Here is a 17,339-nt window from a genome sequence, read left to right on the forward strand (position 1 = left end):
GATGTTTTTCGAACTACCTCATGTTACCTTATATCGAACTACATACATGCCGAAGTAGAGTAATCCTGTTTTAGCTTGAACTACATATAAGTATTAATTAGATATGATCTAACTTACACCTGCTATAAGTATCACCTATATCCTAATAGTGTAAATAAAATGATCTTAGTTATCACAGATCAACTCACTTGACCAATCCAATGGTATTATTAGTATTGAATTTACACAAGACTACCACGCATCGAGTCTTTTGTGTGTTTGTACTTATGCCGATATTTACCTGCTGAATACCTGTATTATCACGTAATCATAATATTTCGATCTTGGTATAATCTAATAAATGAAATATTGAACGTTGTACACCTTTACATATGTACACCTGAGAAACAGATTACTGTGTGCTATACCTGTATATTGGAAATCTGATAAGGACAGCCCCTATGTTACCTGACAACTGTGGTTAGGACGTACAGGTATCCATATATAGGGTATTTATTTAGCACCTGTGCTCTACAGCATACAGGATTTCGTTCCTGACAGGTAAGATATATATATATGAATACTTTATCTCCACATATTTCAAAGTTCATTAAATTAACATTAAAACATATATAATTACGTGGATGTTATGTGGATGCTTTCACATCTTTAATTATATTGTTAAAATGTTTAGAATGCTTACATATTCACGATTTGCTTAAAACTACTGTATTATGTACAGAAGTTAATCACAATCTTCCTCCGTGGCAGGTCCAACGCATACTTAAGAAAATCCGTTTTCAATTAATTAATTTATTTGTTTGTTTATTCTCTTATTTTCCTACTTTTCTTTTTCTTCCGTTATTTTTGCAAGAATCAAGATGAATTCAATACTTTAGACCCATTGGCCTATAAGTACAATTAAAAAGAGAATAAATCTGTTGTTACAGAAACAATACACACCACGTGTAGCATAGCTGAACGGTTTTCACTTTGTTTGCTTCAAAAATAAATATTCCTAGCGCACAAAATTCTTTCATGTTGTGGACATTTAACACCTGAATAGCGTCAAAAACTGATTTTTTAAATATATCTCACTCTTGTGCTTTGAAATTTACAACAAATAGGTAAAATATACAATACATCTCCCACCTCAAACGAAATACATTGTTTACAATACCTTGATTCTCTAGGTATATTTCTATATCTACCTGTCTCTATACATTGTTTACAATTCCTTAATTATCTAGCTGTCTCTATACATTGTTTACAATTCCTTGATTCTCTAGGTATATTTCTATATCTACCTGTCTATAACCAGTGAATATGAAGCAGTACATAATCTTGTAAAGCATATTCTGTTTTTAATTAATGTATATTTATAAAGATTGAATCGACGAGAAAATAAAATGTCTACTCATGTTATTATGACCTCCATAGAAATCCATTCGATGCTTATGCAAATTATGAATAACAGAAATGGTTGTCTTATTATACTTACTGTTAATGTGAATTCATACTGGGTGAGGAATTGGCAGAAAGGCAATTACTGATGGGAAGGAAAACATTTTTATACACAAATATATTTTGCTGAGAGGTGTTTTTACGGAATGTTGATATCAGTTCTGAAACATTTCGGTATTAATAGCTAGACACCAGGTAAGTTCCCACCACATCTACACTAAAGCTTGTCTGTTATGTATCATTTACAGTTGACGTAGAGCTGCACCGAAGTGGAAATTAACCTCTGACCTTTCTAGGATCACAGGAGTCCCGTCGCCTGACAAGGTATGCAATAGAGTAATAACACTGCTAAACTAAGACTTCTGTATGAAAGACTGTGAAAGGATTTTACCTGTATGGCTTTCACTCTGTTTAAGCCTTTTTACGCGACATGAAAATGAATTTAACTTCCCTATTTTTATTGACCAAATTGTTAACAAAGGAATGAAATTCGTTTTGAAAATGGCACGTCATTTCAAATGATTTACTGAACTCCGACTTAAACATGTATCCAAATATATATATAATGGGCTGCGTGATATCTGAATAGGTAAATTTCGGTAAATGAATTTAAAAAACAAATGTCGGTCTAAGAATTTAAGAATTTTCCCCCTCAATGTAGTTTTGGCGTATACAATGGTTTCGAATGTCCATTGCAATATGGTAAAGGCATCTCCGTATAAAGATTTTTTTTAAATAATCAGAAAAATGAAGACCATGTCCGTTTCATAGCTTATTTCCCTTTATTATTCCAGATTTGCTTGTAACCAAAGTGTATCATAGGATCAGATACGGAACTGTCTGGAGTATTCTTAGGTCATGGCTTCTTCATTTCTCGGACCCGAGACTCCTCGGCCTCTATCAGTAGCTACCGAAGGGTATCAGAACCGCTATAACATTCCACAGTTAGGCGAATCAGAGAAATATGTTTTTGGTGGACAATACGACGAGAAGTTGTTTACGTTGATCCACAAATATTTGGAGTTAGGAACAACAGATCGGTTCTGTTACATCGGGGACAGCAAAGGAAGTTTCGCTCAGAGAATAGTGGACAAATTCTGCCTCCTTGAACCGGCCATGTCCGTTATACCGGGTCATTATAGCTACGTAGAAACGGACACGGAGAAAGTTCTCTCGATACGAGTTGCGCATGTCGGAGCTGAAGAGTACTTCCGGCAGTTAGCGAAAAGTCGGGACACAAACAAACCCCAGTTTGATAAAGTGATCATAATAGATGCAATTCGTTATTTTGAGAATCCTATTGATGTGTTTGAGAATATTATGAAATGTCTTTCAAAACAAGGAAAACTGCTGATAATCCATCGACCAGGCAAGATAACAACACTACCGGTTTTTAGGGATGCTCAACAAAGAGTTGAAGAGAACGAGACACCTTACATGGATATTATAAATGCCTTACAGGCTTGTAAACTGGACGTTCAATGGGAATTAGAATGCCTCCCAGTAATTGTGCCAAAACGGAAGTGGTATTCGATGCTGCGCGAGAAGTTTCCCCCACAAATGGAAATTTTGAGTAGTTCTGAGATCATTTCCGGTGTGCGCGAGTTGTCGGAAGGAGTCTTAAAGTACACGACGCATTGTGAGCCTGTCGAATTTCTGGATAGACTGTTGTTTATTTCAGTTTCTCCATCGACCTTAGAGTGTGGTTACCCGCGATGTAACCGTTACGGGGTAGGAGATGTTAGCAACGTGGACATGAAAAATCTCAGATTTTCCATGCAAATGACACCGGAAATCAAACAAATGGTTCCCACGCCTGCAGAAGTAGCCAAGGCCAAAGCCAAACGGCCACTGACGAGAAGTGAACGTCGGGAAGCGGAGAATCCTTGGGTTTGGAAAACGTAGTACCATTTTTGTTATTGCTTATGCTTGTATTTATAGGCCAAATACCTGCATCTCTGTTTCATGCCATGTCTGTGTGGACATCACATTGTCAAACTATTGACTCACCGATTACGCGGTTACATACTTAGACAATATCTTGATATTGCAATCGTCTTCTGTTTGTTTACATGTAGTAAATGGGACAGTGAATGTTCGTTCACCTTATTGCTTTGATGGTTTTTAAAACTGAAGAAATTCATAAGACTATGATCATACTGATGACGTGTTGTAGGTTTATCAAAGACCATTTCCGCTTTCTCTGAGAAAGTGTCTCAATTGCTGTTACTGTATTGATATTTCCAGAAACGGTTTTTAATTTTTAATTGGCAGGGGTTCCATTTTGTAATGTATTTGTTCACCAATATATTTGTCAAAAGACAGCAGACGTTTTGTTATTTCTCAGAGATCGTATTTTCCTTTTTTAATAAGAAGATCCTACCGAACTAACGTCTGAAACTTGTTATTCCTGGCTGTCATAACAAAGACATGTACACCTTTGGTTACCTTTAATTTCTTTCACCAGCCGTGATTGACTTCTTACAAATTATAGCGTATATTGACTGAGAAACAATTTCACAGAGAAGAATCAATTACCGACACACATAACATGGTGTATATATATATACACACACACAGCTATTAGACGGCAAGGGTTTGCCTACATTGTATTTCTATAACAAGGCTATCGTAATATCTAGGTCTTGGTAACGACACATGTCAAGATAAACACCGTCTGGTCAACTTACATCGTAACGCCTTTAAAAGTGTTGTATAGTCAGACTTTTCACGGACCAGCATTAGTAACTACTCAGCTGATTCCGTACGCTCTATATATAAAACAGTGATAAGATCGCGTGCAGTAAGCAGAGATATGGCAAGTGTTTTTCTTACGTCATCATTTTCAATCACGACGCTTCCGGTCAAACAAGATTACGTCAAAGTAAAGTTACGTCAAGCAGATACTGATACGTTTTTGTTCCAGTAACCCATTCTCGGCCTACGTCGACAGTCTAGCTTATCGCAATACCATCTGACAAATAGAAACAAAGGGCAGTAACTCCTGGAGATCACATAGAACTACGACCATTCTTGGCCGCCATCGGCTATCAGGTTTATTGCAATACCATCTGACAAAGAGAAACAAAGGGCAGTAACTCTGGAATATCAGAATGCAGTAATCAAGCACCAAGTAGACGATGACAGATACTTTTAAATCCCTTTGCGCAGTATTAATAATTTATATGTCTGATTTTAAACTGATTTTTTGTCATATGTTTCATGTACAAATTGTTTAATAAACGGAATTGAAAACACGATACTTAACTGAAGAAGAAAATATCAAATTTAAATAAGAATAGAAGAAACAAATGTATTAGATATACGGAGGTGTTTTGTTTTAATTTCATTTTGTGATTGAAATCAATGGTCCATTTCAACAGGTCTTTTATACGATCACAACTTGAAGTGTATACAATCGAGATGATTTATTTCAACATTGAATGGTCTTGTTATGACATTAATGTCATACTATAAATGACAAAGTTTTTTGTAACAAAATACATGTAGTTCAGTCCTTATTCATTTCTAATTATCGGCGGTGTAATCCGTCAGGTTGAACAGCCGTCATTATTGTCAGTATAAACTGTCAGATTGAACAGCCTTCAAACCATCAATAATGGTCATACGCTAGATGTCATTCATAATACTTTATATCACACTTCTGCCTGGTTATTTGATAAAAAGCTGAATAAAGACATTTGTTAGTAAGGCTTATGATTTAGTTGTTTAAGATTTAATGTCACCACAAAACATTGTATCATATGAACACGGTGTCCGCGAATGTTGTGGATGTGCCATTACACGGAAACGTCCGAACCTGGAGATGGTAGCATAACAGCCTGCCAGACAAACATTATACTGACTTCAGGGATACTTTAACATTGCAATCACACTGAAATGTCATAACCTAGAGAATGTAGCATGGCACCCTGCCCGGTCGCATCATACTTACTACGGGGACACTATTATAGTGTAATCAAGCTGAAATGTCAAACCCAGAGACGGTAGCCTGACACAACGCCTGCTCACAATATACACGTACTACGGGGACACTATTATAGTGTAATTCCGCTGAAATGTCAAAAGCCGGAGACGGTAGCTAGACACACCGCCTGCTTACAATATACTAACTACGATGAAATTATCATAGTGTAATTACGCTGAATAGTCAAAACCCGGACATGGTAGCCAGACACCTCGCTTGCTCACAATATACTAACAACGGGGACACTATTATAGTGCAATTACGCTGAAATGTCAAAATCCGGACACGGTAGAATGTCAATTCGCCTGCTCACATTATACTAACCATTCTTTACCGAACATTTAAACTGAATGCAATCGATACATTTCCTGACATATCTTATATAAGTATATCGTTTTTTTATCATTTCCATTGTACACTGTGTCTCTAAATCTGATCTGGCTCAATATTTTGATATATGTAACTGATTGGCGTACAGTGGGTACAAGGAATAAGACTGCCAAGTCATCATTTTCAAGTGACAATTTTGTGCGAAAACCAACAAAAAATAATGTTGGACCAAGGAATGACCCCGGGGTACTCGGAAGGAACGGCGCCAAGGCTTATTAATTTGTATATTAATGAGAAAACTAAACAAAAGTTTGTGTGTTATATCCCGTAGAGTTTTAATTGAGTAATTTCAATAGACGATCTTTATCGGATGTTGCTGAGAAATCAAGAGGAATCTGAGAGAAGAGTTATTCTAAATTTTAAATTCACTATAAATGTTTGTATTCCAGCATTTAAAAGTGATGTAAGTATGAGGCAGGGCTTTACATTGTTTAACAAGTTAGTTTATAGATATATAGACATATTTCAATAATAAATAAATATTCCGAACGCGTTATACCACTTCTATATTTCCCCTTGTTTCCCCAAACGTTGTTGTGTAAACAATATAAGTAATGTCACCTTCCGGAGTCTTATGTCTGTGTGACACAGAATGACACCGACAACACCTGGACTCAGGTAAGTCGTTATAATGGCTTATCGATACAAAATATGTTACATCCAGATCATACGTAAATACTAAATGACCGCGCTTGGATCTAAGTATATCCGTATGGGGAATGGTTAACTTATCTTAAAAGTATAAACTTTTTACGAATCAGTGGTCACTGTCACTGGTCACTGTCACTGTCACTGGTCACTGTCACTGGTCACTGTGACTGATCACTGTCACTGGTCACTGTTACTGGTCACTGTCACTGTCACTGTTACTGATCACTGTCACTGTAACTGGTCACTGTCACTGGTCACTGTCACTGGTCAATGTCACTGTCACTTGTCACTTGTCACTTGTCACTGTCACTGGTCACTGTCACTGTTACTGGTCATTGGTCACTGTCACTGGTCACTGGTCACTGGTCATTGGTCACTGGTCACTGTCACTGGTCACTGGTCACTGTTACTGGTCACTGGTCACTGTCACTGGTCACTGTACCTGGTCACTGATCACTGGTCACTGTCACTGGTCAATGTCACTGTCACTTGTCATTTGTCACTTGTCACTTGTCACTTGTCACTGTCACTGGTCACTGTCACTGCCACTGGTCATTGTTCACTGTCACTGGTCAATGTCACTGTCACCTGTCTCTTGTCACTGTCACTGTCACTGGTCACTGTCACTGTCACTTGTCACTGTCACTGTCACTGGTCACTGTCACTGTCACTGTCACTGGTCATTGGTCATTGGTCACTGGTCACTGGTCATTGGTCACTGGTCACTGGTCACTGTCACTGTCACTGGTCACTGTCACTGTCACTGTCACTGGTCATTGGTCATTGGTCACTGGTCACTGGTCATTGGTCACTGGTCACTGGTCACTGGTCACTGTCACTGTCACTGGTCACTGTCACTGTCACTGTTTGAACCAATTGCTTGAGAATCTTCCCAACATATGTTGTTCGTGTTAACGCCTGGGTATCATAACTCCAACTTCTGCACCTTTCTTTCCTGAATGTATGTAGTAGGTTTATGTTGTTCGAAAAATGCATACTGTGTGCTACCTTCAGAATACCACGTCAGATTGACTGTTGATAAGAACTGACAAGTCTGGAAACTATAAAGGAATCATATTTACGTTTGATCACCTTGTATAATTTACATTGACTTGGTTGTAATGCCTTAGTAATCTTCACGGACCGGTATTAGTCCAGCGAAAGGCCAGAATTTTGGTCAATCAAATAGTTGATCACGGGCCTTCGATTCTGTTGGATCACTGTCCAACATTTGTCATAATCACACTTTTCCCACTATGACACATTTCATATTTAAAATATCAACTCCAAGACATCTCATATTTCGATCCAGTCACAGTAGTTGCTTTCTGTTATACGCGAGTTACCTCCCTTCGTTTCAGTTAAAAGCTACGTATGACAGTGGAGAATGTCATAGTTGTTATTTAAAGTACATCTTCTTTAGATGATAAGGCAACGAAAGGGATCAAATACTGAAAATATTGATTTATGTCAGCAAACATTTGTACCCATACAGTTTTCAGCTAAGTTTGCTTTGATGAATGGAAAATGCACGTGACGTTGTGACAAGAGAGTTGCTTTTCGAATATTAAAAAATAAAACTAAAGGATTTTTAATATTTCTTGAAATATAACATATTTATATCAACATTCAGCATTGACATATTGTTTTTGTTTAGAAGGCCATGAAAAGTGATTTAATGAAGTCAATTCTTTAACTTTTGGAGTACGAATAGCCTCCCTTTAATTGATAAAAATTTAGACACATGTATGTGAAATAAGAAGGAGCAATTGAAAGCCGATCAGCCTCTGACCGGGACAAGTACCACCAGTCTCTGACTGTGACAAGTACCACCAGCCTCTGACCGGGACAAGTACCACCAGTCTCTGACTGTGACAAGTACCACCAGCCTCTGACCGGGACAAGTACCACCAGTCTCTGACTGTGACAAGTACCACCAGTCTCTGACCCACCAATCTCTGACTGGGACAAGTACCACCAATCTCTGACCGGGACAAGTACTGCTAAATTATGGCATGTAATCGGGAACATCAACATGTTTTCGGAAATCTTACCAGAAATTTTATTTTCATGACAGTTATGACTATAAACTTATTCGGTATCAAGACTAAAGAGAAATATATATTTGAACTTTAACCTTCTTTCGCATGACCTTAGAACAGGAAAATAACATGTCACTGAGAATAGAGATGTCTGTTTCGTATCACGCCTCGCCGTGTATATTTTCTTTTTTTGAGCGGAGTCTAAAGAATATAAGGCTGTGAATAGCGTTAGTGTACCTAACATTGACATACCTGTACAGGTATACATGACCAGGTAAGTCGTTATAAGTAATGTGAGAGGAAGTTTTAAATGTTTACCGTCGAAAAAAAGAAAAAGTTTAAATCTTTGCCGTTTACAAACATGATTCTATCGAAAGAACGTATCTTACTTAATTCAGTTAAATCGGATATGCAAGGAAATTACTAAAATCAGAGAATACTATTTAAGTTATCTTAATCAGCAATTCCTATGACAAGGATCACTCGTGCCAGTTAAAGCGGGCTGTGGTGACCTATTCTACACCACTACACAATCTTCCATGCAGAGTGATCTTGTGTTTTATGTACTTTTCTATAGGAGTGATGCCCAATTTGACACTACTATGCCGAGTGACTTTGTGGTGAATTGACTGACTGACTCATATGTCTTCGCTTGTCTCTTATCTCGGGATGAAGGTGATTGTTCTTCGTATTTTGGAGAATTATCTGAAACGTTTGTGTATATAAAACGTTCAAACCTTAAAGGTAAGTGTGTCATCTGCGTAATGTTCGCCGTTATTTTGTTAATTTGTAAAAGAAACAAATATTAGTAAATGAAACTGTGTATAGAATGTGCACTCAATGACCTTTTCAGTTGTCATGCATATAAGTATTTATATTTTTTGTATACTTATGATTAAGCAACACCTGGTTTAGTGGTCAAGTATTTCCACTCCCTAAACACCGAATAGTTGTGCTGTCACGGTCTATATCTCCGATCGTTCAGCAGGGAAACTCTCTAGACTTAGGAGGTAAGATCTTTATAGTAACCTTATAGGCTTAATAAATACTCATGCAGACAGGACATCTCTATAATTGAAATATTTTATTATCTATTATGTAAATGTATATCATAAATACTATTTAACTGAGGATGTTTTTGTTTTAAAGTGATGAATCGATAGACTTAGGTCTAATAAAGAAAACGCAAAAATAGCATATATATACAATATACATATAAGCCTAGTTTTCAAGTCAATCTGCCCCATTATCACACCCATATACAAATTTCTACGAAAAAGATATATCAAAATGAAAAACGTGGAGCAATGATTAACAAAAAGCGTTAAAACAAAGTTAGCTTCAAGTCTGTCTCCTGTAGAGTATTGCAAAGGGATGATGATATATCGTAATATGTATATAATGTATAATGCACACATGAACACATCTGAATCTGTTGTGATAAAGAGAGCTTAAGGATAATAGATGTCATTTCTGTGTTTATTAAGATTTACAATAAGTACACACCTGTGTAAAATCTTGTTTAAACAGTCATACAAATTCAAACAAACATGTTCTTGTTTTATTTCCCTATTTGTATCTCAAGGTAAGACTAATTATAGGTCGCCAGTAAAGGTCAAACTGTTGAGAATCAAAACAAAATTACATAGAACAAAGAATGTCTTTTTTTCTTAGGCGAGGGTGAGGTGATGAGAATGAGGGGATGTGGTGAGGATGAGGGGTTTAGGTGAGAGGGAGGAGATGAGGTGAGGATGAGGGGATGGAGTGATAGAGGGGTGATGAGGATGAGGGGATGGAGTGAGAGAGACGTGATGAGGATGAGGGGATGTGGTGAGGATGAGGGGTTTAGGTGAGAGGGAGGAGATGAGATGAGGATGAGGGGATGGAGTGAGGATGAGGGGTTTAGATGAGAGGGAGGAGATGAGATGAGGATGAGGGGATGGAGTGAGGACGAGGGGTTTAGGTGAGAGGGAGGAGATGAGATGAGGATGAGGGGATGGAGTGAGGACGAGGGGTTTAGGTGAGAGGGAGGAGATGAGATGAGGATGAGGGGATGGAGTGAGGATAAGGGGTTTAGATGAGAGGGAGGAGATAAGGTGAGGATGAGGGGTTTAGGTGAGATGGGGCAGATGAGGTGAGGATGAGGGGATTGGGTGGGGTATACTAATAGCGAATTGGCTGTAGGAATATAAGTTAGAACAATATCGGATTTTACCTTAGTTTCTAGTTCATATGAAAGTACATGAAAAAATGTAAGAATTTTAAAAGCGAATTTAGCAAGAAAAATATGTGCTAAGGTTCATATCTCACAAATAAAATGGAAGCCTTAAAATCATATAATGTTTTACTAAGTGCTGACAATGTATAAAATATGCATTTCAGTGATACTTTGGATGCACCTATTGAATATATTCTTTATAATCAAAAAAGTCTTCAATTCATTTGTTATACATAAATAAAATGACTGTTTGTTAATGAAGTTAAGATATATGAACAGTCTATATAACATTGTGCTTAACTAGCCGACTTTTCTGCGTTAACTACACAACATCACGATTTTCATATAATAGTGAATGTATTGACACACACAGTTCAGAAATCTGCTGAGTTCCCATACTACAGCAATATCTACCAGTACAATTTTTATTTGAGCGTGAGAATAAGACAGTTCGGAGACTACCATCATCGTCGTCTTAATTAGCATATGAAAACATGTTGCCTGGGTGGTTAGGTAAATGTGGTATAGTTAGTTGTAATATAACCCGACTTCATCTGTCGACAACATATATCTAACACCTGTTTAAAATACAATGTGTCCACCAACAGGTCAAAGGTCAATCTTTTAATAACGGCCTGTCTAGTGTAAATAAACACTTGTCTCTATGACTACTGTAACCTGTCTAAAACTAAAACCTGCCTATAACAAACCCTGTCTGTAGCAATCATCTTTCAGTTTCGATAACGAACACCTGCCTATATCAATCACATATTGGTGACAATAACCTGTTTATTACAATTACCTTTCTATAGCGAACACCTGCCTAAATCAATCACATGATGATGACAACAACCTGTTTATTACAATTACCTTTCTATAACGGACACCTGTCTATATCAATCACATATTGGTGACAATAACCTGTTTATTACAATTACCTTTCTATAACGGACACCTGCCTATAATATACACCTTTCCCAATGTCTACGACCATCTCCATTGATTTATTGATGTATCCCCAAAAATCGTATTTTTACGAAAACGATGATTTTCCCGCCCTTGTTAAATTGTAAAACGATGATTTCCAATCCCTTGTTATAATGTAAAACAATTATTTCCCATCCCTTGTTACAATATATGGTTCGTTAAAAGTATCCTATTTTTTATTGTAAGGTATACAGCTGGCTTTTGTAATACTAGGCGTCAGTTAGCTGTACAGGTATACAAACTGATCGATATAATTATTATTTACCTTTAACAAGAGACACTGCATTCTATATCTAGTCAGGTCAATCTCATTCCGTTCAGTTTAAACCCAGAGATAACTTTGATTACAAGATATATCAACAGATCCAAGGTTTAACTATTGTGATACATATAGAAAGACATTTTTTTTACTTATTATACGTATACAAATAGATCTCTAGCTTCAGAAATCAAACAAGTGATCTGGATTACATATATTCTAAAATTTATTTATTTTTCTTTTGAAAAAAAAAAGAAATATCAATGTGATATTTTGCATTTCAATATTAGATTAATTTTCCATGCGGAAAGTGGGTGGGCCTTGTGTATGGTGTTGCAAGACGAATGACGTCATCAGTATTCGTGTTGAACCTCTAATTGTTTTAAGTGAATCTCCCAAAATCATAATAAATTCACTCTTTTCCAAGCTCCATTTCGACACATATTCAGTGGTTCGACCTGTCTTGTGCTGACGACTGTAGCAGTTCAATAATTGAACGCGAACTTTCATTGTAAATTAGAATTAACCTTATATGTGTTCTTCAATAAAAAGGCGTTGATATTGTATATGAAAACAATAGAATTATTTGTTAATTTGTTTTGTAAATCTGTATGTTCAAGGAAATATAGAAAACGATAATCTTAAGCGGATTAATTTTTAATATCTTTTATCAACTCATAGGAAAGTGACAAAACATCACGTGACCACCGCGGTATTTTATGAGCTGAAATGAAAATCGAGACATCGCCAGATAATTAATCAATTACAGCCGTGATTACTCAATCAGCCTTATACAATTAAAAGTATTTAATTAAAAATTGTTTTCTGACGATGTTGTTCGTCGCTGGATTGCTCCCTGTAGTCTGATATATATGGACTGTGTATTGTCAGATATATGTGTTGTATACATCGTAAAAAGCATTTGTCGTCTTCGGCTGAGGTCACACATGACATTTATGACAATGATCTCATCGCAAATGTCTGTCACTCCCGTATGTAGCTATGACACTATCACTAATATATATATATGACGTCACACGGAATGCGATGACCTCACTAATAGACGGAACATGTTCCATCATAATTTGGCTTTTGTAGATTGAGAACTCGCTGAATTGTAAACACATGACTTATTCTTAGTGAATGTCGTGGAATCTGAAGGAATATTTTGTAAACACTAGAGAGATTCTCACACCATCAGCCGAACAGTCAGTAGCTGAGAGAGATAGAGGGGGGGGGGGGAGGGAGAGGGAGAGAGAGAGGGGGGAGAGAGAGGGGGGAGAGAGAGGGGGGGCATAATATCTATATGTGTGACATGTTACTTCCGCTAAAGTGGCGCTATGTATATATATAAAGAAAGGCGATTATTTTTTTTCCTTGCAAAAACTGTCTCCGTTTTATTGAACTTGAAATCAATATGGTATTTTGAAAACAATTCCTTGATTTTTATTATTTACATAATCATCCAATGGTTTGGCGCTCGATTCACTGAAAGAAAAGTGTATAAGTTGTATTACAGTCAATAACATCAAGGCTTTCTTTAGTAATAAGAAAATATTGCAGAATCTCAAACTGACTGCACTTCACGTAATTTCGAAAAAATCGGTAGATCTTTAATCTGTCTTATCCTTTAATTGACGTCGTACTTATTAAGTATTTACACATACATTGCCTAGTCTTTCATCAAAGCTGAACCTACGTTTTTTGTATTAATCTCTACCGCACCTGCACAAATCTGTGGGCATTTGACTGAGAAATAAGGCTTATTTATTCGCTGAAAAATTGTAATAAATACTACTTTGTTCACGTTAAAAGCAATCTATAAATGAACTGAAGCTCTGTTATGACGTAACGTTGAAGACCAAGGTGAGACAAGAAGTGCAGGAAACAACATTGATTCTATGATAATAACAGTATATTAGACTCGCTCCATTTCATGTGCAATTCATGAAACGTTTCCCCTTCCAGCACATATTAAATCAGTATTTCTTAGTCTCGTTTCATCAAAGATTCAATCTCTATGTAATTCTATTTTCACTTGCGGTATTATATTAATTAGCCCAAACTATTTATTATTGATGTACTGATATGAAACCTAATTAACGATATTCTGTCCTCCTAAAAACTTGTATCGTATTAATTCGTCGATTTAATTTAATTACGCGTTCATTCAAGCTTACAAAGCGCGCATCGTACTGCCTTTTATCTTGTCTGACCCATATCGGGTATAAAAGTTCAGGGAAACATAATCAAGAAGACATTTTATCTTTGTCGTGTCACGCGATCAACTTAGTCTGTTTGTGTCCTAATGTAATATATTTACTTTCTAGATGAATTTACCGCTTACTTCATGAATCCCTTTCACTTTGAAATGCGACACATTTTATCAATTTCATCTGATCAATCTGACTCGCGCATGCGCGAAGTTGAAACGTTGTGAATTACATAAAATTGTATCAATATTTAACTCAATTTTAGTCCGAATTCCGAATTAAAAGGATTCAATTAATCGCGTGAGATTCAATTTTAAACTAGTTTATTTTAAGTGAAAGCATGTGATCAAAATTCATTATATAAAACACGATCCTTACAGGAGATATCATAATTTAATTGGAATCAAGACAAAAGCCATTAGACCTTGAAGTTTTAGAGATACAGTATAGGTCCCAACCCTGGCCGTCAGCGTGTTTCATTGTCGGTTTAAAAAAAGACTTCAAGAACTTTTTTTTAAATCTAAAATCTTCACAGTTCACCATTAAAAAGATTTCATGTCTCTCGCTACTAACGAAATAGAAGAAATCAAATGTTAGGTTGATTGGTAAGTTGACGTCGCCACTCGTTAATCAACGTTTTGCGGTATCAATGTGACAGTCCATAGTCTAAAACAGAAAAAAGAACAAAAAATGGGAAAGAAACAATAAGTGTTTTGTCGATTTGATTCTCACAATAACCAACAGTATTTTGATAAATGTCTCTGAAGCTACACCGTCGTAATCTGCGGGTCATATAATGATTTTTCTGGCTAATTTGTAATCTGACATATAATATCATTGACCGTGGAACAAAATGATAAAATATAATTCGATCAGACACAATAAGCAATGATTCCCGCAGTTACGGGAAACCCACAGATCAATTTGCATTCATTTTCGATAAATCAACTCAAACAACATCTGTTCGTTGGAAGTGCCCTTTTATCATAATTTGGTGTGAGTTATGTTCGGTATTTTTCCAAATGTATATTCATTTTGAAGGTTTACAAGAAGATATATATCCTTCACAATACAAGCATGCGCACAGTATATCGACGCGCGAAGCAAACTCCATTAAAACCTGGTATAATTACATTGTTAATGTTGAGGGAATGAAACCTTACAAATCCGACACTGTGTAGGATCTACATTAATAAACCTTACTAATCCTACACTGTGTAGGATCTACATTAATAAACCTTACTAATCCTACACTGTGTAGGATCTACATTAATAAACCTTACTAATCCTACACTGTGTAGGATCTACAGGAAACCTTACAAATCCGACACTGTGTAGGATCTACATTAATAAACCTTACTAATCCTACACTGTGTAGGATCTACAGAAAAAAAAACCTTACTAATCCGACAATGTGTAGGATCTACAGAAAAACCTTACTTATTCGACAATGTGTAGGATCTACAGGAAACCTTACTATTCCGACACTGTAGGATCTACAGAAAAACCTTACTAACCAAACACTGTATAGGATCTACAGAAAAAAATCTTAGTAACCCGACACTGTGTAGGATCTACAGGAAACCTTACTTATCAGACACTGTGTAGGATCTACAGAAAACCTTACTAACCCTACACTGTGTAGGATCTACAGAAAAACCTTACTAATCCTACACGGTGTAGGATCTACAGAAAAAAACCTTGCTAATCCAACACTGTGTAGGATCTACAGAAAAACCTTACTAATCCAACACTGTGTAGGATCTACAGAAAAACCTTACTAATCCGACACTGTGTAGGATCTACAGAACAACCTTACTAATCCCACACTTTGTAGGATCTACAGAAAAAAACCTTACTTATCCGACACTGTGTAGGATCTACAGGAAACCTTACTAATCCGACACTGTGTAGGATCTACAGAAAAACCTTACTAATCCTACACTGTGTAGGATCTACAGGAAAATCCTTACTAACCCCACACTGTAGAATCTACAGAAAACCTTACTAATCCAACACTGTGTAGGATCTACAGAAAAACCTTACTAATCCGACACAGTGTAAGATCTACAGGAAACCTCATTATTTAACAGTACGAAGGATTTGCAGAAAGCCTGATCCGACACTATACCATTATATATATGTACAAATTCTGTAGTGAAATCGTGTTTCATATTGCCCCTTTGTTATCTTGGTTTATAGCCCATTGAATATCCACGCCACTTTGACGGTTGATCACTGTTTAGTAATCTTTTGCTGCTTCACTGAACAACATACGGGAGTCCCGTCGCTTGTCATTCGGAGCGATTTGAGGAAAAGTGTCTTTCCCAAGGAAACAAAACAACAGCTTTCGCAGAAAGACAAACTGTAACCGGTATTTTGATTCCATGCATTTGTCACACTCGAACGTACCCTTTTTTTGTAGTGCGCTCCGATCATTATATAGTCATGTGCCTATAATACATGGACATGCAATCTGAAATCGTGCACGAGAGCGGTCGATGCACGCTAGTAATAATCTGTACATGATTAAGTTATCCAGATTTTAACAGATGTTACGAAAATCCTTAATGACCTTTTACGGCCTCTGACGCTTTAAAACGAAAGCAGAGAGTTATTTGACTATTGCTGGCATTGGAACACAATGACGGAAGTTGTTTTGAACGTAGGACAGATACTGTAGATATAACTTACAGGTAATTATACATCTAAATTATTCTTTAGAAACATTCAAGGCTCCCTGTGAACCGCATGCCATTTTATCGTTTGTCTTAACAAGTTTCTTTTGTATTTCAAATTTTTCCTCGATTTATCTGTGTTTGGGATTTGTTGCAGCACAAGAGAGTGTTTACATCCTTGTGTACAAAATCATATAGGTAGACTATACCAGGAAGTTATTTCTAAAACACTTGTGTTAAAAACCACTTCATATAATAAATCCACTTTAATAAGGAACAACTTTACCAACAAGCTAAGGACTCTCTTTGGGTACAGCTTTTTATATGCATTAGAGTCATTATCCAACACATAAACAGGAAACATTTCATATAAGATTTTAAAATCAATTGCTTTACTAATATACTATAATATATACCTTATTTTGAAGTATTACATGTTGTAGTGATACTTATCTAAGTTCGTTTATCAT

General features: G+C 36.5%; 2 protein-coding genes across 2 annotated transcripts in view; both read left to right on the forward strand.

Moving 5' to 3' along the window:
* The first annotated feature begins 2,301 nt into the window (after window positions 1-2,301).
* On the forward strand, window positions 2,302-3,348 carry LOC132546190 (uncharacterized). The gene has a single exon (XM_060209904.1). The coding sequence runs from the start codon at window positions 2,302-2,304 to the stop codon at window positions 3,346-3,348; it is 1,047 nt and encodes a 348-aa protein (XP_060065887.1).
* Window positions 3,349-9,189: 5,841 nt separating this feature from the next.
* The window catches only part of LOC132546307 (bombesin receptor subtype-3-like), a 29,393-nt gene continuing 21,243 nt past the window's right edge, over window positions 9,190-17,339 (forward strand). Inside the window, exon 1 of the mRNA XM_060210035.1 lies at window positions 9,190-9,258. The gene's annotated coding sequence lies outside the window, so the exon portion shown is untranslated. The remainder of the gene's footprint in view (window positions 9,259-17,339) is intronic.

Source organism: Ylistrum balloti, unplaced genomic scaffold (genome assembly GCF_031769215.1).
Source record: "Ylistrum balloti isolate Yb309-2 unplaced genomic scaffold, AGI_CSIRO_Ybal_v1 Utg369604, whole genome shotgun sequence".
Classification (NCBI taxonomy): Eukaryota; Metazoa; Mollusca; class Bivalvia; order Pectinida; family Pectinidae; genus Ylistrum; species Ylistrum balloti.

Excerpts from the sequence above, each read along its gene's own strand:
- LOC132546190 (XM_060209904.1), top strand. The coding sequence starts at position 2,302 with ATGGCTTCTTCATTTCTCGGACCCGAGACTCCTCGGCCTCTATCAGTA.